This window comes from Dermochelys coriacea, chromosome 3 (genome assembly GCF_009764565.3).
Source record: "Dermochelys coriacea isolate rDerCor1 chromosome 3, rDerCor1.pri.v4, whole genome shotgun sequence".
NCBI lineage: Eukaryota > Metazoa > Chordata > Testudines > Dermochelyidae > Dermochelys > Dermochelys coriacea.
This window is the reverse complement of record NC_050070.1, coordinates 170261741-170285022: the sequence shown is the minus strand read 5'-3', so window position 1 is coordinate 170285022 and position 23282 is coordinate 170261741. Positions and strand designations below refer to the sequence as shown.

General features: G+C 43.0%; 1 protein-coding gene across 10 annotated transcripts in view; it reads left to right on the top strand.

Annotated features, from left to right (window-relative positions):
• HHAT (hedgehog acyltransferase) overlaps window positions 1-23282 on the top strand; it is a 311133-nt gene that overhangs the window by 170618 nt on the left and 117233 nt on the right. For 9 of the 10 annotated variants that reach the window (XM_038397621.2, XM_038397617.2, XM_043511806.1 and 6 more), the window contains one exon: window positions 19697-19898. In XM_038397621.2, the coding sequence (XP_038253549.1) occupies window positions 19697-19898 (202 nt within the window). Of the gene's footprint in view, window positions 1-19696; window positions 19899-20411; window positions 22067-23282 lie in introns of those variants that run through there. The other variant, XM_043511805.1, reaches the window with a different exon arrangement.

Below are 23282 nucleotides of genomic sequence, written 5' to 3'. Positions count from 1 at the left end.
AGCCCCAACCACAGTAACAGTGGTCATATCCTTCTCGGCCAAGGCAGGATCCCTATAGATTCAGGGGAAAAAATGGCAGGTGCAAGCCCTCTCACTCTCCGTCTGGGCAGGGCGAGGTCCCGACTAAACCTTCGCCGGGCTCAAAGCAGTCATTTTGAAGGTGCGCCCGAGGACGGAGCACCTGTCTCAGCACCGGATCCTTCCCTGTGTTTTCTGAACTGTCTATCCCTCTTCTATTGTGCTTGATCCCAAATAACATCGGACTGCTGGGTTCTTCGCACGGTAGAAGTAGGATATTCTCTCCAATTCTGCTCCTCCCGTCCCTTCTACCCCTCTTTCCCATCCCTCTTCAGGGACCCTTTTCACGAGCAACTCCTTATCCAGGAGGTGCAGTATCTCCTCGCCATGGGAGCGGTGGAGGAGGTTTCTCAGGAGCTAAGGGGAAAGGGATTCTACTCCTGCTATTTCCTAATCCCCAAGACAAAAGTGGGGGGTGTCAGACCTGTTCTAGATCTGTGAGGACTCAACTAATTCATGGTGAAGTTGAAGTTCCGCATGGTCTCTCTGAGCACAATTATCTCTTCCCTGGATCCAGGAGACTGGTACGCTGTCCTCGACATGAAAGACGTGTACTTCACAGAGCCATTTGCCTCGCACACAGGCGATTTCTAAGGTTTGTGGTCGACCACAAACACTGTCAGTTCATGGTCCTCCCATTCGGTCTGTCGACAGCCCCCCCACCCCCGAGTGTTCACCAAGTGGATGTCAGTCATAGCAACCTTCCTTCGCAGCCAGTTCCTGTGTGAGACTTTAACTTGGTCCTCTCCAAACTAATAGGGGCTCCCATTTGAACTTCTAGCGACTTGCTCCCTCCTCTATCTGTCATGCAAGGTAACCTTTCTGGTTGCCATTACCTCAGCCATCACCTCTGACCCACCTTACACGGTCTTCCACAGGGATAAGGTGCAACTTAGGCCGCACCCGGCCTTTCTTCCTAAGGTTGTGTCACATTTTCATATGAGTCAAGGCATATACCTGCCTGTTTTCTATCCTAAGCCTCATGCCAGTAACCTCAAGCAGAGGTTGCACTCTCTGGATGTTTAGTGGGCGGTAGCCTTCTACATCGAACGCACTAAGCCATTCAGAAAGTCAAACCAGCTATTCATAGCAGTGTCTGACCACATTAAAGGACTCCCCGTATCATCTCAAAGGATATCTTCCTGGATCACTTTCTGTATCCTCATGTGCTACGAGTTAGCCAAAATCCCAGCCCTGAAACTTACCGCACACTCCACAAGGGCACAAACCCTGATCCAAGAAATCTGCAGGGCAGCGACTTGGTCCTCGATGCATATGTCCATCTCTCATTACACCATCGTCCAGCATGCTAGAGATGATGCAGTTTTCGGCAGAGTGGTGCTCCAATCAGCGATTCCATAACTCTGACTCCACTGCCTTGGTAAGGCTTGGGAGTCACCTAATTGGGATTGATATGAGCAATCACTCAAAGAGAGAACGGTTACTCACCTTCTCGTAACTGTTGTTTTTTGAGATGTGTTGCTCATGTCCATTCCAAACCCACCCGCCTTCCCCTCTGTCGACGTAACCAGCAAAAAGGAACTGAGGAGGCACCGGGTCAGTAGGGTCGTATATAGAGCACTCTGGAGGCACTACTCCAGGGGGCTCCACAGCCGACCTGACAGGTGCTGCTAGGAGAAAAACTTTCAGATGACTGTGCCCGTGCTGTGCACACGCTCCTAATTGGAATGGATATGAGCAATACGTTTCGAAGAACAACAGTTGTGAGAAGGCGAGTAACCATTCTTTTCCCTTGTCTCCCTTTTTCTCCCACAGTCTTCTTTCCATTTTCTCTTCCTCTTCTCTGCTTTTCCTTCCCTATCTTGATGCATATTTTCTTTCGATTATTTCTCTGTCTCTGTTTTCTTCCAGGCTAATTTTCAGATATTTTTTCTTCCTTTAAGTTTCAATTCATTCTCACTAATACCCTTGGAACCCCCCACCCCACCCCCCAACTATTTTTACTGTCGGTGATTTCTCTCTCCTTTCTTCTCCAATAAAAATGCTGGTGATGAGCGAGTCAGAGGATGAGGGGCTGGCATAGGGGAAGGCAGGGCGCTGCCTTCAGAGCTGGGTGCTCAGCTCTGGCTGAGCGCCACCACTCTCTGGCTGCCCAGCTCTGAAGTCAGTGCAGCAGTAAGGATGGCAATACCATGAAGTCTTTAAAATAACCTTGTGACCCCCTGCAACTCCCTTTTAGGTCAGGACCCCAATTTGAGAAACGCTGGTCTCCCCCGTGAAATCTGTATACTACAGGGTAAAAGCACACAAGACCAGATTTCATGGTTCACGATGCATTTTTCATGGCCGTGAATTTGGTAGGGCCCTATGAATCTGTGAGGGTGTTACCCTCTAAATATGGGTGAGTTGGCAGCCTGTGACTTACTGAGTCAGCAAGGGATGTTCCTCAGCAGATTAATCACTGTGGGAGACTGACTGGCTATACCAGCCAGAGGAATCTCCTGACTGACAGTCGCAATGGCCTCCCCTATTCCTATGGCAGTTGGGAAGACACAAGCCCCATACATTTAGCACTAGAGCTGGTCGTGAAATGATTTTTTAACCTCTGTAAAATTTTCAGTGAAAACAAAACCAAATAAATATTTTTGTCAACCCCCTTCCCTCATAAGGGGGTGTCCTAACTGTAAGGCAAATCTGTCCCCCCTTCTTTATAGGGTGTATTACAAATGAATTATGATGTTTCATTTTTTGTTAACTCCTGTTATGGATATCGTGCTTTTATATGTATAGGTAGATTACCTGTCACAGAAATATATGTTCTTATTGTCCTATAAAACTTACCTTATAGCTTCGTTTTATGTAGGCTAACTGAATATCTCAGGTAAATACTAGAAAGCTTGTATAGCTAGTATTACTTGTTTGCTTTTGTCTGTTATTCTTTTATCTGAAAGCCTCAGTAAAATATGTTTAAAAACATAAATAGCTGATTTAGTGTAAAAGATGAAACTACTAGAACTGCATTATATTCTTAATGTAATTTTCAGATTTATAAATTGCGTTGTAGCATAGGGTTTGCAAACATAAATTAGCAATTATGCAGTATGAATATTTCTGCATTGTGATTTATAATTTATAAAATTAGTGCATGACCTCTGCTGTACTTCAGCTGCATGATAAGCTATTGTCATAGTTTAATTAATGTGACATATGTTTGTCACATTTGGTGGGTGTCATGTCTTGGGAAAACACAGCTCGTTCATTTATGTTGCAGCTTACATTTTAATTGGTGCAGACATGATCTTCCCCTTTTCATCATGCAGAAAGTGAAGACCTTTAGCCGTTCTTGCTCAGGTAATCTCTCATTGATGCTAGAATTTGGCTTAGGATAACTAATATATATGGAATTATTTCAGGACTTATTATTTGTCTAAACAGAAAAGTTATACTGGTATATTTATACTGTTGTAGTTAAACTGATACAAACCGCTGTGTGGACAATTATTCTGGAATAAGAGTGGCTTTTTTGGGGGTTAGCTGAAATACCTGTGTGATGGGGCCCGCAGGGTGCAACCTTGACTATGGGACCACTGAGCCCTCCGTCCCACTAACCTGGGGTATCCCTCTCTCACTCTGTGATGCCGTTTCAGCCACAAACCTCTGGCAGGTGCTGCACTTATACAGACATCCACAGTCAGGGACATACCCCACTGAGTTACATAAATCCTTTCCCTAGCAGCTCATGAACTAACAATAGAGAGGCTCCAGCCAATTCCCCTCAACTCCCCATCCTTGCACCAGAACTGTACCATCTTGCACTGGTCAGAAGCCTGGCCAGTGTAAGTTCTTTACCCAGTCCTCCCCTCCCTCAATGTGGATTGGACACACATTAGCTGAGCTGAGATTTCCCAAGCACATCAGCCAGCACACACAGTTTTAGATAAAATATAAAACAGGTTTATTAACTACAGAAAGATAAATTTTAAGTGATTATAAGTAGCAGGCACAGAAATCAGAGTTGGTTACTTAAGAAACCAAAATATGTTTGCAGTCTGAGTTTACAAACTAAACAGGATTTGAATCAAGCAATGTCTTACCCCGACAGATGGTACAAACAGGTCACAGTTCCTCAATACGCGGGCTGGGACTGCCTTCCAGCCTGGGACCACCCATCCCAAGTTCAAAGTTTTTGTCCTCCAGATATGTTTCCAGGTATTGAGTTTGGGGGGGGGGGAAGTGAGGGCCAGTGATGATGTCTTCTCTTTTATAGTTTCTTCCAGCTTGCTCGAAAGATCTTCGCAATGAGGTAGGGTAGTCCGCATTGGTCAGTCAGTCTCCATTGTCTAAGTCAGGGGTTCTCAAACTTTTTCTTTCTGAGGCCCCTAACAACATAGTATAAAAATTCCAGGTCCCAGCATGGGAGGGGGAGGACTTGGGGCTCTGTGCAAGGGGTGGACAGGGCTCGGGCATAGTTGTAATTTGACTTTTATTTTGGGTGGGCAAGGGTTGGCAGGGCTCAGGCCAGCTCTGCACAGTGGGGTCTGTGGAGGGAGCGCCACCTCCACTCCCTGACTCACCTCAGCAGGCCACCTACTTTGTGGGTTGTGGCGGGAGGGCGGGGGGTGCCACCAAAAATTGTAACTCAAAGGTGGGGCTCAGCTCAAAAAGTTTGAAAACAGCTCAGGGTGCAGAGAGTGGAGTATCTTGATGTAGGGAGAGGTCAGCTAGGGACTATGTGTGGGCATGGTGTATCTCAGGGTGCAGGGAGGGGGTAGCTAGGGGCTGTGTGCTGGCAGCAGGGTAGCTCAGTGCAGGGAGGGGGGTAGCTAGATGCTGTGTGCAGGCTGGGCGGTAGCTAGGGGCTGTGTGCAGGCAGTGGGGTAGCTCAGGGGGCAGGGAGGGGATAGCTAGGTACTGTGTGTGGGAAGGGGGTATCTCAGGGTTCGGGGGGGGGTATTTAGGGGCTGTGTGTTGGGAGGACTCTCCTGCGGTCCCTGTTCCACAAGGGCTCTGTCAGCCATGAAGCTGGGTCCACATGCCCAGGTGGCTCTTACCAACTGCATGAACAAAGGGAGCTGGGAGCTGAAGAGAAGCTTCAACCAACTGCACCAGCAGGAGAGGAGGGAACACAGCGGCTGTCTGCTCAATGACACCAATCAGAGCAGCAGCTGTCCCGCACTGCCCGACTCTGACCGTCCCGCCTCCAACCTGGCCAGGGGGTGGGGAGAAAAGGAGGTGGAGGAGTGTTTGTGTGTGTGTGTGCGTGCGTGTATGTAGCTGCCCCAGGACTGCTCTGCTCTTGCAATGTAGTTTCGAGTGAGGCAACACCCCTATTCCTCCCAACTCTGCCCATGGGCTCAGGGCTTCTGCCCTTTGGAGAGCACTGGGGCTCGGGGTTCTGAGATTCAGCCCAGCTGCTCCCAGCTTCCGCCCAGCAGGGGGCACCAGGGATTGGGGCTTCAACCCCGCGGGTCCTGGCTTCAGCACCACGGGAAGTGCTGGGGCTCGGGCTCTGGGTTTTAGCCACGGGGCCCCAGGGCTGGGAGGCCCGTGGGCCCTCTGTTGAGTACCTCTGGTCTACATGTTCTTTCTGAGAAATCGCCATTGTATACATTTCCTGCTATAGTGGATTCTTTCCTTGATGGGTGTTGATAAGCCATTAACTGTTGTCTGGCTACTCCATTGTAACTGAAAGGCTGTTTGTGGGTGTTCCCAACCTCACAACCCATGTAACAAAACTTCATAACTTCACATACAATGGTAGCACATACAATCCAAGAGGATATTAATGTTCAAGAGATCAAGACTTTAAAAATGATACCTCACAAGGCATACTTCGTTTAAAAAAAATCGTAATTATATGACGGTGATGAATATGCGGGTTTCAGGGTGCTGCTTTGAGATATGGAGTGTCACAACCTTTCAAAGTGTTCTAAGCTAATCCAATAAAAAAGAGTGTCCACACAGGGAGTTATATCATATGACTGCATTGGTATAAATTCACATCTTAACTAAAACCAGTATAACTTTTCCCATTTAGACAAGCCCTAAATAGGATGTCTCTTCTAGTTCTCTTCTGCCCATTTCCTCTCCTAGCAAAGGGGTCTAAGTTCAAAATAAAATGTGGTAGTACTTTCCAACATGGGAGATGGAGGTGGAGGCCAATTCTGAGGCTTTTATCTTAGTCTTGTCTATGTGTCAGCTGATCTAGAGCTATTCAGATTTCATTTAGTGAAGGAGTGGTTTATACATGTTCTGTTACTGCTCAGGACACTTGAAGCCATGCATTTACCATGTTGTCAGATCTCACATGCTAAATCAATGCTGAGATGGAAGACTCTCAAAGAGCATCTAAATACTACAGGAAGTTATTAGCCATTTATGAGAAAGCAGTCTTTATTCTGAATCAGTCATCTTCCAATACCTCACCTTTGTATAAGGAAACACTATTTTGCTGGAAGTGTGGTGTTTGGTGTGAAAAGTGAAACCAGAATCCTAATGACTTGTGATCTCCTTACACTCTTAATAAGAATAGGGTTATATTTTGCCCTATGTCTGTAGTTTAAATTGTGTTAGTGTATTCTTCACTTTCTATGCTGAATGCAAGCTTAGTGGTGCTGGGCTCTGCTAAATACTTTCAGTGTCTAACCTCAGAAATGGCTTTTCAGTACTCACTAGTGATCTGTGTAATTTGGTTCATTTGCGGAGTACTCTGGGATTTTTTCAAGATGAGAGGCACTGTATATAGGGTAAGCCGTTAAAAAGTGAATATTTGCCAGTCATTACAACAGAATTATTGCAGATATCTCTTATCCTGTGATAATCTGAGATCTTATTATGTGATAACCGTTGGCAAAGGTTAATTCATAGATCTAAAAGCCAGAAGGGACCATTATAACAATCTAGTCTGACCTCCTGTATAACAAAGGCCATACTATTTCACTGAGGAATTCCTGCATCAAGCCTTCAAATTCTGTTTGAACTAAACATATCTTTTAGAAAGACATTCAGTGATTGATTTAAAGATTATAAGTGATAGAGAATCCACCACATCCCTTGCTAAGATATTCCAATGGTTAATTACCCTCATTTAAAATTTTCATTAATGGTGACCACTATATAGATATAAAATGTATCATCCTTCTACTTATCCCCTATATTGGTCTGCTATCATGAAAGACTTCATCTTAAGTCCATCCACTTTCAAATCAAGGCAGACTGGAAGGATGATGCCCTACACGATGCTTCTAAGTCAGTCAGAAGTGTCACAGTAGAGAAAAGGGGCAAAACATAGAATGAAGGGAAAAGACCAGTGCAGAGGAGATACATACCTTTTTTATTTTTTTTTTTTAAAAAAGGTTATTACTTAATAGAAAGTGTAATTGCAAAATGATGCACTAAATAACCAAATTTTTTAAAAGGTGCATACTCATTTATTTTATCAGCTGAAAACGTCCTACAACTTGCTAACAAAAAGCCCAGTATAACAAGGATAAAATGTAGGCTTCAGCCCTGCTGAGCATCACAGATTTGGCTTCCATACCCACGCATTCTATTCAGCAAGAATCTTGATGGCACCATGGGAACTTTCTGTGTCCAAATATATGTCACAATCTTCTGATTGCTGCTGAAGCTGGAGATTGACCCACTTATGCAACACTAATCCTGACTTCTCAGAGCCAAAAATGTGTTTAAGGAGGTTATCTGTAGGCACTGTTAAAGTTAACTGAGCTTGGAACTGAACTAGCATGCAAGCAGAGATAAAAGCCGCTGGGTCAAATCCATCTGTGCTTAGATATGGCAGTGGCAAAAGACAGGGTGAATATCCTGGGATGGAAGAAGTGTCTTAAATGCTTAAAAAGAAAAGGAGTACTTGTGGCATCTTAGAGACTAACAAATTTATTTGAGCATAAGCTTTCGTGAGCTACAGCTCACTTCATCGTGAGCTGTAGCTCACAAAAGCTTATGCTCAAATAAATTTGTTAGTCTCTAAGGTGCCACAAGTACTCCTTTTCTTTTTGCGAATACAGACTAACACGGCTGCTACTCTGAAACCTGTCATTAAATGCTTAAGCCCAGTATTTCTTCCCAGATCTCAATAGGTAAAAAATACTTTAAAAAAATCTAGAAGGAGCTACATTTGTGATTGTGTGAGACATAGGCAAGACTTAGGAGTAAGTGAACATTCTCATTCACACCTGCTTTAAGGCTATGTAGCAAATTGTTCTAATGCAGGTGGTAGAGATACTATCATGCAGATATTATGAAATGTTTAGTGTCACGGTGAATCAACAAAGACTGTATTTGCTCCTACGATACCTGCCTGCTAACAGCTAAAGACCCAGAGTTAAGGAGTGTAAATTTTTACATTTGGAGTCAGTGCCAGGGTTCAACTCTGCTGAATAATTTTTGATGGATAGTTTCATTATTACCCTAATTAATATTAGCAGGAGCAGGGTTAGTTCTAGTATTAGTGTGTATTTTGATATGTGCTATTGTTAAGCCCTTAGGGCCAAAATCAGACCTATTGTAAGCAGCAGTTATGGAATAATTACTAAAGTGGTTTTGCTTGCCTACAACAGCTCTGAATTTGGCCCTAAGTCTTGAGGGTTCGTTTTTAAATGTGGTACAGAACTGCAGTTGGTCTTATACCGGCTTTGTAGAACCCCTAAGAAGTCAAGAACACAAGTCTAAATATATTAGTATGATTTTTCACCTCCAAACGGGGAACATTTAAACATAAAGTTAAGGTCAAATTTAAATTGTTTTGATTTATGGATTTATGTCCGATGTTTTCACATGCAAAAGGTTTCTTACAAATGCAAATATTGGGTGAGCAAACTTAGAGGTTGCCTCTTAAAGTTTTGTTTTTGTTGGTACAAGCTGTTGTTTTGTTGTGTTAAGCTATGTGAGAAAAGCAAATGCTCTTTATAAACAAAGAAGAAAAATGAGGAATAGCAGCAATTGCAAGTACAAATAATGTCTTACGGTAACTGAATGCCTAATGTTCGAAGGGATTTGGTTTGGAAGAATCAGTTCTGCAATGTGGTATGTGAAACAATTCACATTCATTAGCTCCATGACTAATCATGTTATGACTCTGCAAGGTTACTCAAGGAGTCCATCAAACATGCTGATAGACCTCAAGAAGAGCTATACATTCCTGCACTGTTTTCTTTTCCACTGTCTTCACATATGAGATGTTTAGTGCAAAAGGCAAAAAAACCAAAAACTAAAACCAACAAAGCTATCAGAACTATTCATGCTCACTCTGAGCATTAGGTACCCAAAGTTGTTACTGAAGAACATTCACTGATTTTAAGGAAGCGTAATGCAACCTGAAAACAGGGCATTTGCAAATGGCTGTTGACAGCTTTTACAAAATCTAAGCTATTCTTGTGCTTATTGCAAACATCACTGAAGTATATGGGAACAGTTTGCATAGATCAGAATAGCATCAAATAAAATCTTCCCCAAATATAGAACATATGCTTTGTGGCTCTCCACAGCAACCAAAAGTTTTTTTGATAATATCTTTGGTGCTGGATAGCAGCTTGTAGATGAAGTATTTGGGCTAGAGAAGATAAGCAAATAATTCATAACAAATTATACAGTAAATTTTGCCTTTCTGTTTGCAGATTGTCTGTGAATGCATCACAAAATTCTCAAATGTGCAGTATTCATTATTCAAAATTAATTACTTTCTTCATCAAATAAAACTTTGTCTGACAATCATTTTCAAATTGAAGATAATTACAATTCTCAGTTTTGTTTCTCTTATCTCATTGGATGATTTCTGTAACTAATTGACACAATGCTAATTGTGAGGTTTATTGTATTGGTTTGTTATATAAGTCATCCAGTTAAGGAAAAGAAACAGTATCCTATGGCTTATGTAACTGCCCAGAGATGTTGAATTTTAGACTCTAGATTTGATTGTAAGCTTTTGGGGTCAAGGATTGTCATTTCATATTAGTTTGTTCAGTGCCTAGCTCAATGGGCCCTGACTTGGTTGAGGCTTCTAAGTGCTCCTCCATTATAAATAATAATAATAATTAATAAAATGCACAGTTCATAATGACCGGTTCAGCTTTCAAACATACATTTCAAAATTCACTTGTGCCAAATAGTTGAGCATTCAAGTTTAAAATGGACTTCTCACAAGTAAAGCTCAAGTATTGAAATGTTCACAGACAGCAAACGAGAGGTTCGCAAATAAGGTTTAATTAAAATACATTTTCAGTTTCAAACAAATATTCACAAATAAATGTTTCTACTGTTCATTCAACGATAGTAAGTACATTCCAAGGCCTGCATGTGAGTAAAATCCTGGACAAGTACATGCCCTGTATGTCTTGATGAACAGCCCCAATTCAGGAAAGCATTTAAGCATAAGTTGAAGCCCAACCCAGTTTAGCACATCACTTAAGCACATATTTAACTTTGGGCACATGTTTCAGTCCCAGTGAAGTCAATGAGAAGTAAACACATGACTAAAATTAAGCACGTACTTAAGTGCTGTACTGAATAGGGATAGACTACTGAATTGGAGCCTATAAGGATAAAACCAGTCAAGTATCCTGTAGGAGTTGATAATGTTCTTCATAACTATTCCAGGAGTCATCCAAACAAAAATTTGTTTACAGTTGTTGTTAAACAGTGCTTGAAAAAAGCAAGATGTATTCTAAGAGGATGAGTTTATTATTGTGGTGTCTTTATTTTTTTATGTTGCCACTTTTAACAAACTAAAGAAATGATAATTGGTTTTGAAACTTTTTCTCCATAAATAAATGTCACTTTTAAATACCTCATTAATTATGTTTGTATTTGTGTTACTGCAGGGATTTGAAGAGTGACATTTACATATTTTATCTAATTCACTAATGTTCGCCTAGTGAGTTAAAATTATGATATCCTGTGTAAATGGAGCAGCTTGCCTGTTGTAGATAAGCTGTCTTAAGCTGTTCAGGCTTGTACTAAAAGAAGGGTGCCCAGTTTCTTGGAAGAGACAACTATACAATCCTGGTGTGTAACGAGCAAAGTATAAAGTCCAATTTTAAATACTAATATTAAATCAGGTCAAAAGCCAGGAAAAGTAATGTAAAGACAGATGTTATCCCTTATGTGTGAGGGGGGAAGCACGCATTCAGGACAATGTCAGTGTTGTCTGTGGCCTTGGCTACACTTGCGAGTTACAGCTCAATAAAGCCGCCCAGAGCGCTGTACCTCACTCCCCGTCCACACTGGCAAGGCACATACAGCGCTGTGTCTCCGCGGCTACAGCGCTGCCGGTACTCCACCTCCCCCAGAGAAATAAAGTTTGTTGCGCCGCCGCTAGTGCACTGCAGCACCAGTGTGGCCATCCAATGCACTCTGATTGGCCTCCAGAAGTATTCGGAAGTATCCCACAATGCCTATTCTAGCCACTGTGGTCATCAGTTTGAACTCTACAGCCCTGGTCTCAGGTGACCAACCGTCAGACCCGCCCTTTAAATTCTCTGGGAATTTTGAAAATCACCTTCCTGTTTGCTCAGCCAGGTGTGGAGTGCTCTCAGCAAATCTTTCCAGGAGACCATGCCTCCACGTGCCAGGCGAGCCCCAGTATGGAGCAATGGAGAATTGTTGGACCACATCAGTGTTTGGGGGAGGAAGCTGTCCAGTCCCAGCTGTGCTCCAGCTGCAGGAATTACGATACCTTCTGCCAGATATCAAGGGGTATAAGGGAAAGGGGCCATGACTGGGATGCACTGCAGTGCAGGATTAAAGTGAAGGAGCTGCGGAAGGTCTACCGCAAAGCCAGCAAGGCAAACGGCTGCTCGGGTGCTCCCTCCGTGACCTGCTGATTCTACAAAGAGCCGGACGCAATACTTGGGGGTGACCCTACCTCCACTCTGAGCACCACCATGGACACTTCAGAGCGGGAGGAGGAGGAGGAGGAAAGCGGGAGTAAGGGTGCTGGGGGGGAGGGGGAGACACCCTTGAATCCCTGGAGGCAGCCAGGAGCTCTTCTCAAGCCAGGAGGAAGGTAGCCAGTCGCAGCGGCTGGTACTTGGTGGAGGACAAACAGAAGAGCAGGTTCCCGGTAAGCGGCTTTTTTTTCGGGAAGGAATTTTTTCGGTGCGGGCTCTTTAGGCAAGGAGGGTTAGGGCTGCATGCATGCCTAGATGCGGAATAGCACATTGATGTGGTCTATCACATCGCGGTAATCAGCCTCGGTAATCTCTTCGAAAGTCTCATCCAGAATGTGGGCAATGTGCTTGCGCAGGTTTATTGGGAGAGCCACTATGTTCCTTGTCCCAGTAAGGCTAACGTGTCCCTGCCACTGTGCCGCGAGGGGCGGGTGGACCATTGCTGCACACAGGCAAGCTGCATATGGGCTAGCGCAGAAGCCGCATTGCAGTAGAAGACTCTCCCTTGTTTCCCAGGTCACTCTCAGCAGAGAGATATCTTCCAAGATGGACTCCTGTGGAAAATGTTGGGACAGTGTTCAGTGTAGGTGCCCCCTGCAGCTGTTGGCTCTCCCCAAGGCACAGAAACCCAGAGGACAGTACAGCCGTGAAACAATCAGTCCCCACTGACCCTGTGCTTACTCGCCATTTTGGGGCTCCCATGGGTTATGTGTGCTCTCTTTGGGATGGAAAAATTATGCTATTGTGTAGATTGTGTGTGCCCTCGTTTAGTTTGGGGGAATCATTACTCTGTCTGGCATAAACAATGCTGCCTCTGTTAAGTGTTGCATTTTGCCTTTACAGATGCAACCTTGAGATCTCAGCAGTCCGTGTTAGCACCAGCCGAGAGACTGCAAAGTCTCAGGAGGAGGCAACAAAAAAGCAAAGAATTCATGCTGCAAGAAGTGATGCAGCAATCTCTTAAAAAGAATCAAAAAGCGCAGGAGTGGAGGGAGAGCGAAAGCAGGATCCGCCAGGAAAATGCAGTGCACTGGCGGCAAAGCACGGAGCTCCGGCAGCAAAGCACCGATCGGCTGATAAGCATCATGGAGCTCCAAGCGGACTCTATTCAGGCGCTCGTAGCCATGCAGATGGAGCACTACCGCGCCCCCCGCACAGCCATTGTCCCAAATGCTTTCCTTTGTGCCCCCACGTCGCCTCCAACTCACTTTCCCCAACATCCGGGTTCCTATCGCCAGCAGCTGCCTCCAGCACCTGTAGCTTCACCACCCAGCCCTGAAAACTATGATCCTTACCCACTGCACTCAGTCCCCATCCTGAATTATAGCCATCCTGAAGTGCAGCACTCATTGCACAGCATTCCAGACAGGAAGGCTGAGTATGAGAACAGGACATACGCAAATCTATGATTGAACCATTCCCCTCCCCACCCCCTTGCCCTTTCTGTTTCCCAAGCAGTTGTGTTTCTTTTCAATAAATTAATTTTCTTTTCAATAAATGGATTTTTTTGTCTTTGAAAACATTCTTTATTATTGCATAAAGTAAAAGATACCTTTGCCCAGGAAAGAAACAGGCACTGCAAGTCAGCTTAGCAAACACAGATTCCTACTAACACTGGAACCATTGCGCTTCACTCCCGTGCAGGGCACCAGACATTACTGGTGGTTTTCAGCCTCAAATTGCTCCCTCAAGGCATCCCTAATCCTTGCAGTGCCGCGCTGGGCCCCTCTAATAGCCCTGCTCTCTGGCTGTGCAAATTCAGCCTCCAGGTGTTGAACCTCAGAGGTCCATGACTGAGTGAAGATTTCACCCTTCCCTTCACAAATATTATGGAGGGTACAGCACGCGGATATAATCGCAGGGATGCTGTGTTCGGCCAAGTCCAGCTTCCCATACAGAGATTGCCAGCGCTCCTTTAAACAACCAAAAGCACACTCCACAGTCATTTGGTACTGGCTCAGCCTGTAGTGGAACCGTTCCTTGCTGCCGTCAAGGCTCCCTGTATAGGGTTTCATGAGCCATGGCATTAATGGGTAAGTGGGGTCTCCAAGAATCACAATGTGCATTTCGACTTCCCCTACGGTGATCTTCTGCTCTGGGAGAAAAGTCCCAGCCTGCAGCTTCCTGAACAGGGCAGCGTTCCGAAGGATGCGTGCGTCATTCACCTTTCCTGGCCAGCCTGTGTTAATGTCAATGAAATGCCCATGGTGATCCACAAGCGCTTGGAGAACCATAGAGAAATACCCTTCCGATTATTGTGCTCGGAGGCTAGGTGGGGTGGTGCCAGAATAGGAATATGCATCCCATCTATCGCCCCTCCACAGTTAGGGAAACCCATTTGTGCAAAGCCATCCACAATGTCCTGCACATTACCCAGAGTCACAGTTCTTCTGAGCAGGATGTGATTAATGGCCCTGCAAACTTGCATCAACACGAGTCCAATGGTCGACTTTCCCATTCCAAACTGGTTCGTGACTGATTGGTAGCTGTCTGGAGTTGCCAGCTTCCAGATTGCAATAGCCACCTGCTTCTCCATCATCAGGGCAACTCTCAATCTTGTGCCCTTCCCCCGCAGGATGGGGCGAGCTCCTCACACAGTCCCATGAAAGTGGCTTTTCTCATCCGAAAGTTCTGCAGCCACTGCTCGTCATCCCAGACTTGCAAGACGATGTGATCTCACCACTCAGTGCTTGTTTCCCGAGCCCCAAAGCGGCGTTCCACGGTGGTGAGCATGTCCGTGAATACCACAAGCAATCTCGTGTCATACGCATTATGCGACTCGATATCATGGGAAGAGGTGCTCTGTGGGATACCTACCCATAATGCACCACTCCCAATGCCGCTGCAAATGTGGCCACAACAGTTCGCTGGCAGCTGCCAATGTGGACAGACTGCAGCACTTTACCTACTCAGCTGTACGAAGGCAGGCTTAACTCACAGCACTGTACATCTGCAAGTGTAGCCAAGGCCTGTGTATTTCTTCAACTAACAATAACGGTAATGATACTTAGTACTTGTATTACAATGTTAACATTGTTTCAGTATTCAGTTGCTGGATTTAAAAAAAAAACTTTGGAAGTTTCTTCTCTTTTGAGAAACTGAAATGCTTCTGAATGATCTAATCCAGTTGCTTAAGTAGCTTTTGTCCGTGTTCTAACATGCATATTTTCAACTTTGAATAGTAATTTCTTGGCCCTTTGGTCAGAATGTGGTTTACCAGTGAGAAAAACACAAGGGAGAGCTTTCTGCTTTTCATGCAAACCCAGTTCTCTGCATGTGTTGCTAATGGAGCCTTTGGCCTGGCAAGTCGGCTGTTTGCTTATCATATAGTATCCACTAAGGATTGTTTTGCAGCCCATAGGGTTGCTGCAGGTTGTTTGAACTATTGCAGAACCAGCACTTGTTTGAACTATTGCAGAACAACACTTTAAGATGTGTCTGCATCCTTCTCCTTGCATACATGTGGTAAACATCTACTCTAGTTACAAACCATTAACAAACTGTATCTGGAATGCGTTCTTCCGAGCCACATTGATTTGTCATATAGACCTGGGAGTGCAGTGGCAGATATTAAAAAGTTAGTATTTGCTAATAGTCACCAAACAGTGGTTTCTGAGTTGCTACACTTACCTCTCTTCTTAGAATAGGAAATAATTATAGGCACTCTGTGATAATTGTTGGCAAGTGTTAACTTTTTAATGAATATATTTGGATATTAGAGTAAAATGTAACATTTATGGAAAATAAAGTAACAATCTGGGGCTATGATATTATTCCTATGATATTATAGAACGATATTCAAGATTGTACCACTTTGGTTGTCACCTCGGTAAAACAGAAGGCAGACATGCTGTGGTTCGTTGGTACATATGCATGTATAAACTCTAGAGTGTACACACACATTCACATAGAGATATGTGAAGAGGTACTGATACATTTGGAATAAAATTAATACAGGTGAGTGGAATTGGCCTCAGAATTCCTGATCACAAAACCAGAAGTGATGGTCAACCTCCTGCAGTTGATCAGTAACATCTCCTAAACAACCATCATTGGCCCCTTCTATTTTGTGGTTAGGCTATCAAGAAGGGCTATTGAATGGATTCTAGTAAGGAAGAAACATTGGACAGAATGGAAAACGTGAAAAGTGAATAAAACCACATCCTTAGAACATAAAATTGCTGTAGTCATTGCCTCTTGATTAATAGCAAAAGCCTAAAGAAGAAGTTAGAAAAAACAATAACAACAATAAAAAACAATTGCTTTTTATTCATGAAAACTGCAACAATTATATCTTTCCCAGAAACCTTAATGGTCAGTAAACCAAAGAGTCTAGCATTTTGTTTTACAGTTCTCTTCCTTTCTTTTTTTAAGCTTTCCAATACCTCTTGTTCAAGTTTCAGATGTATCTATTTTATCTGAGACCTAACATTGAATTCTAAAATTAAACTCAGCACCAGCTGCTACAGTGAATGCAAAGTTTGCATGCTATCCTACAAGAAGGTTTAGATACTGAGAAAAGGTGAGATATTATATAGCTAGGGTATGCTTGCCTAATATCAAACTCTCCTCAACTGAGTTTGACCTAAGGCCAAGTTTCTAGTCTGTGGAAGAGCTATGAAAAAGTGATATGATAGAAAAATGAGCATCTGTTATAGAACTGAAGACACAAAGCAATTAAATTCTGGTGGTCTGATCATCTTTTTATGCCTCAAATTCAAGTCTTCAGGAAATTTAGGTGCACAGAGAAGGTGGCCCTAGGTTCTCCGTTCTATTTTTTAAATTACTTTGCACATGTAGCTTTTTATCTTCCTGCACTGCACTGGCATTGTATTGGATTTCACTCCAGGAACCTCTTGTATCCACTTCTAGGTTGGAGTAAATACAATGTAAGTTATTGGCCAGTTACTTTTTCTCTTTCACTTTTGTTTAACTTTTTTCACAACTTATTTCCTTATCAATTGCTATTAGTTCACAGGCTGAAGATATGTCACCTCGGTCTCTGCACTAGTTACAATAATTCACTGGCTTACTCCTCCTTACATACTGATTTAAATATGTAGAGAAAAATTAAGAAACTATCTTAATGATCACCATGCTTATGAATAAGCAAAGTACTTTTGGTCATGAAAAAGCACTTTTATGGTGGTATCTGTTTTACAAGCCTCCACTATCCTCATCAAAGCTACACAAAACAGCTGGAGTAGAGCCCCCAGGACTGGCCATGAGATGAGCTATCTGAATGACCTAACGTGCAAACAGGACCATTCATTATGAAGTGTAAATACAAATACATAGTTCTAGTGTAATTTATGCATGCTATATGGTGAGTTATGTACATGTTTTTCATGATCTGAATAAACTAAGGCCTAATTCTTTAGCATCTTAGAGGAGGTTACACAAGTGATTCAGCCTGCATAAAAGAGAGGCAGACAAAATGGCAGAGGCAGCTTTGGAGGAGTCCTACAGCAATCAGCAGCATGTACTGCCTGCTGTAATAGCTGCTTAAAAATGCTAGGGTAGAGGCCTTGTCATGCAGCCTACCTGGAAGTCAGTGGGTTACTATCAGGCATGTTGACTAGAAGTCGGAAAGTGCTTTGTCAGCAGTTTTCTTACTCTTGTATAGGAGTGCTAGGGAAGGAAGAGGCTCTGTCCTCTCTTCCTGGTCCCCACACATAGGTAGGCAGCATGCAGCTCTGTAGTGACAGGTTAAATGCTACTAAATACAGAGATAGTTTTTGGTTTTCACGCAACGTGCAAGGGTGACACAGTATTTGAAAAAGTAATATTGAAAGCTGCATGCAAGGGTTTAGCCACACGACTCCCACTTTAATCAATTGGAATTATGGAGCTAAAATGTCACTTGACTCTGAAAATTCACCGGAGAGTTTTCTAAACAAAATTTAAACTAATGCTGCTAATTAATCAACTACTGGCATTAAACAGTAAAACTCAGAAAACTGTGCCCATTTTTCTCAGCACAGCAATCTGAATGCTCGCTTGGTGCGAGCCATTTGTGGCCTTGTAAACCAATCTGAAATTGAAATAGACATTTTTTAATTAAACCTGGCATTTCTAAGCCTATTGCTGGTAATATCCACTTTGACAAAAATAGATATTATTTGTGCTAACAGTAGCATTAGGAGTTGAGCACAAGAGATTATAAAACAGTTTCCATACTGCTTGAATATCAGGAAGAAGACTTTGTTGTATTTTAATCGTTATCTACACATTACGGGCCAGTCCAGCTCCCAGTGAAGTCAATAGAAAGGCTTCCATTGATGTCAATGTTTATAGAATTGGATCTTTAATACATGTGTCAGGTCCTTGAGCTCCTTATTGGTCTGTAATTCTGGGTTTGTTATAAATGATGTCACACTTCCATAAGATGGTGTAACAGGGTATATGCTCCCTTTTGAGTTCTGAGGGGAACCCTCCTGAGCCAGTAAAACCCTTTTTCAGCTTTGTCTGTAAGAATCCCAGTGGGACGAGAATGCTACCTGTGAAGGGAAAGAGGTGGTCTTGGCAAAACAGGGATTGACCGAGAGGTCTACTTTGCTGATGCTGGCTTTAGGGCCTAAAGTTGGCATTCTATGAGCTGGATGGCTTGGAGCCACCTCTCTCTCCCAGCCTGATGGATGAGGCTGGCTGTTGGTGGTTACAACGGTCCATGTTTGAAAACCAGAAGAGTAGTCCACAGAGGAAACCATAATTAGCAATGCTAACTAACAGCAAGGCGTGATGGGAAATAAAGGGAGTATATAAACAGTAGCCTTATCACCAAATAGAGAGAGACCAAAAGGCACTCAAGCTATTCTGATGGTCTGTCCTGGAAAGTGTGGGTAAGAAGAAAAAACCCTTCTTCCTTCTTTTATTTTTGTAATCCTTTGTTTTGTAATGATTTTGATGTGGACATGTGAAGTATTTGAAACAGTCAGAGAGTGGCTATGCCGCAGTTTGTTGCTCCAGGCCAATTGGAGCCACTGGAAGTGGCAGCCAGTACGTCCCTTGGCCCACACCGCTTCCAGCAGCTCCCATTGGCCTGGAGCAGCGAAATGTGGCCACTGGGAGCTGCACTCAGCCAAACCTGCGGATGCGGCAGGTAAACAAACTGGCCTGGTCCGCCAGGGGCTTTCCTTGCACAAGCGGCGGAACAAGTTTGGGAACCACTGGACTATAGTTTTGTGTAGAGAAAAGGTTATTTTTTGTTTAAAAATATCTAAGCAAAATTTCTATTAGTTCTATGAAATACTGAATCATAAAACCATTAAGTATGTGGAAAAATCATCAGATATTGTATAAGTAAAGAATAAGCAAGTTAGTTTTAAGATGTTAAATATTTAAAATTGTATTGTTTTTGAGAGAATCTTTAATATTATTGTAATATTATTGTAAATTTATGGGAGGTTGGTTATATGAACTTCCTTGTTACATAAGTTGATTTCCTTCTATGCCAGTTTTAAATAATAACCACTTCTGAAGTGGGAGTGGAGTTTAACCAGTGTGCTCACTTAATGCAAAATTTCATTGGCCATAGACCTATCTTCTTGACAAATGCTGTGTGTTAACATTTCATGAAGTTGTCTGCTGCTTTGCAGAAACTATGTCAGGTTCTGCAAATGGAAAATGTCAGGTCATTAGTCAAATGAATCCTAACATTGCTCTAAAATCAAATTTATTTTGCAGTGGATACATTACCAAGATTTTAATAAAGTCTTAATAACATTGCTTATTTATCATTTCCCCTGCAGGTACATCTACATCCCAATGGGAGGATCCCATGGCAGTGTGTTTGGGATGTTGTTTTCCACAGCAATCACGTTTTCATTTGTAAGCTATTGGCATGGGGGCCATAACTATCTTTGGTTCTGGGCAGCACTTAACTGGCTTGGAGTAATTGCAGAAAATGGAGTCAAGAGACTACTTTCTGTTTCACTTGTTCGAGACTTAATTGTAAGTTGAATCCCCTTGTGCTTCATGTTCATTTGAAATTCAAGTTTGGATTTTTCTTTTTAGAGTAAATTAAACCTAATACTTAATGGATACAATGGTTGGTGCATTTTCCCCAGTGTGCCTACACTGCATAACTAAAGATGTGCAGTATGTCAGCTAACCAAACTGTGAGGGCTAGTGGTAGTGCAGACATGTTCTATGCTGTTGTAGTGTGAGCAAACAATGGCCAAGTTTATATATCATCAAAATTAGGAGGTAGCTTATCATCTGATTTCTAATTTCACTCTGGGTTGTCATTTTGATTGCTTTATGCTATTTAGTAGTCATTATAAATAAGGAATGTGTCTTATTTAGTTACATCTCTTGAAGTAAGTGTGTTTATCAGCCTCCCATAGCAAAACGCAATAGTGTGATGTACTGGAAATCATATGGCACCAAAAAATTGAGTAAGGATAGCAAATTTATCCTTAAAGAATTCAGTAGTCACTCCGATGCCGCGCTCTATTCTCCCAGACCTGATATCCCAGAACCACGGTGGAATGCTCCACCCAAACTTCAACACCTGACGGTTTGGAAGCTCCATGGTTAAATCCCAAAGAGCTGGCCTGTTCGGAGCAAGCCCATCAAGTTCTGCTAGGTTGCAGGAAGCTCTCTACCAGAGCTGCATGCCTTGCCAAGTAGAAGCGTTTTTCCATTTGGTCTTCCCAGCAAGGTCTCTTGCCCATCCGGTTGTCACTGCAGACCATTATGGAGTATTTGCTACATCTGAACCCACAAGGTCTGGCGATTTCATCAGTTAAAGTATACCTGGCAACAATTTTGGCGTTTCACATCCCGGTGGGTGAGTGATCAGTATTTTTTGCATGAGATGACCATTTGTTTTCTCCAGGGCCTAGAAAGACTACACCCATAGATTTGGGAGCCCATTCCCCTGTGGGACTTAAACATGGTCATGTCAAAACACAAAGGCCCCTAGTTTGAGCCACTGGCAACATGTTCCCTGTCGTACTTTTCCTGGAAGGTGGTCTTTCTGATGGCTATCACTTCAGCCAGGAGAGTCTCAGAGGTCAGGGCCCTTATGTCAGAACCCCTGTACACTGTCTTCTTTAAAGACAAGGTACAGCTTTGTCCTCACCCTATGTTATTCCCAAAGGTGATTTTGAAATTTCACAGTAATCAAGCTATTTTTCTGCCATTTTATCCCCTGAACCTACATGCGAGCAGGGAGGAGCAACATCTCCACACACTGGGCATTAGACACACCCTGGCTTTCTATATTGAGAGCACAAGACCATTCCTTAGATCCATGCAGCTCTTTGTGGCAGTAACAGACAGGATGAAGGGCCTTTCTATTTCATCTCCGAGGATTTCATCCCGGATCACATTCTGCATCTGCACATGCTACGAGCAGATAGGGGTCCCGCCACCACCAGTGATAGTGATGGCCCATTTTTCGAGGGTGCTAGCTTCCTCAAGGGTGTTCCTGGCCCAGGTGCCAATCCAGGACATCTGCAGAGTGGCAGTTTGGTTGTCGGTACATACATTTTCATCCCCCTATGCCATTATCCAGCAAGCTAAAGATGACGCCCAGTTTGGTCACACTGTGTTGCACTCAGCATGTCTGTGAACTCTGATGCCACCTCCTATGGTACTGCTTGGGACTCACCTAATGTGCAATGGACATGTGGAAGCACTTGAAGAAAAAACAGTTACTAACCTTGTTGTTCGTCGAGATGTGTGTTGCACATGTCCATTCTACAACCCACCCTTCTAACCCTCAGTCAGAGTTGACTGGCAAGAAAGAACTGAGGGAGTTTGGGGTCGACGGGACCCCTTATACCAGCGCATGAGCAAGTGGTATCACAGGATACCAGCTCTGACCCGATGGATATCACTGAAGGGAAAATGTTTGGCAACTGTGCACGCAGTGCATGCACACCTAACGTGCAATGGACGTGCAACACATCTCAAAGAACAACAGTTTGGTTTTGTATTGACTCCTAGCAGCACCAGAACCCCTTTCTCAAACGTGTGCATTAAAAGTACTTCCAGTGCAACTGAGATGCAAAGTGAAACTGAGATGCACACCGGTGTAAAGATTTTATTTCAGTTGGAAGTTTGTTGATGATGCACAAACCAGAATAGAATCCAGCTCATTCTTCCACAGAAAGGAATAACAGGAAGTCTAGTTGAAGCTAGACAAATTCAGTCTGGAAATAAGATATAAAATTTGAACAGTGATCGTAAATTAATCACTGGAATAATTTACCAAGTGTTTTGGTGGACTCTCCATCACTGATAATTTTTAAATCAAGATTGGATGTTTTTTAAAAGATCTGCTGTGGGAATTACTTTGGGGAGGTTCTGTGGCCTGTGTGTTACACAGGAGGCCAGACTAGGTGATCATAGTGCTCTCTTCTGGCCTAGAATTTTTTAATCCTTTTGCTGTGTTAGCTCTCCAGGGGCTAATAGATGTAAAAGGTGAAAACTTATTTTTGTGACACAAATAAGCAGATGTGATTCTGAATAAACACAGGGAGCAGAGTAGGTCTGAGTGACATTTTTACACAGTCAGTTTGCTGACCATAACCCTGCAACATAGTTAAGGTTGTGTTACAGAGTTCAGTTTTACAGGAGCGTTAAACCTTTATTTTATAAAAATCAAGTTGAAATTGCATTAAAAAACTCCTGGAATCTAAAGTCTGAGCACTACTTGAATGTGTGTGGTGGTTTGCTGGACAATGAACTGATACAGAGTTAATACCAAGAGTTTATAAATCACCTCTTTTGGCATTTTTTCATGGGATTGTCTCACTTTTTCTTTGTACCTCTTTTGCAAGTAATCTAAAGCATTCTGAGACCCCTCTTCGGCCTGTTGTTGCTCCTCATGTGCTGATTAGATATAGGCATAAGGAGAATCAGGCCCTATATTTCCTGTTTACACAAGTACAGTCGCACTGGATTCAGGGTGAACTGGACATATTGAAATTAAAATGTGGTCCAAAACATGTTGTTTTCACAGCGCTGAATGAAATTGATGGTTTTCTTTGAGGTTTTACTCTGCCATTTGGGCTTAAATTAACCTGGATGCAATATTTGAGGGGAGTGAAACTGCATGAACAAAAACCATCTCGAAAATTTGTTGAAGCTGATCTTAATTTAAAAAAAAAAAAAAAGTTTGATCTGAAACGAGTCCGTTCTCTTTTAGTTCCTTAACAGTGCTGTGCTTTATGCATCCAGCTGTAGAGTAGTCCCCCAACTGTACTGTTTGCTTTTTGTGATTCACTGAGAAATATTGCTATATGAAGTTATCAAAAAGCATTTATGGAAAAATACAAATACCCTGAAGGAAGCTACAGTGAAACTCAATAATATTTTAATCCG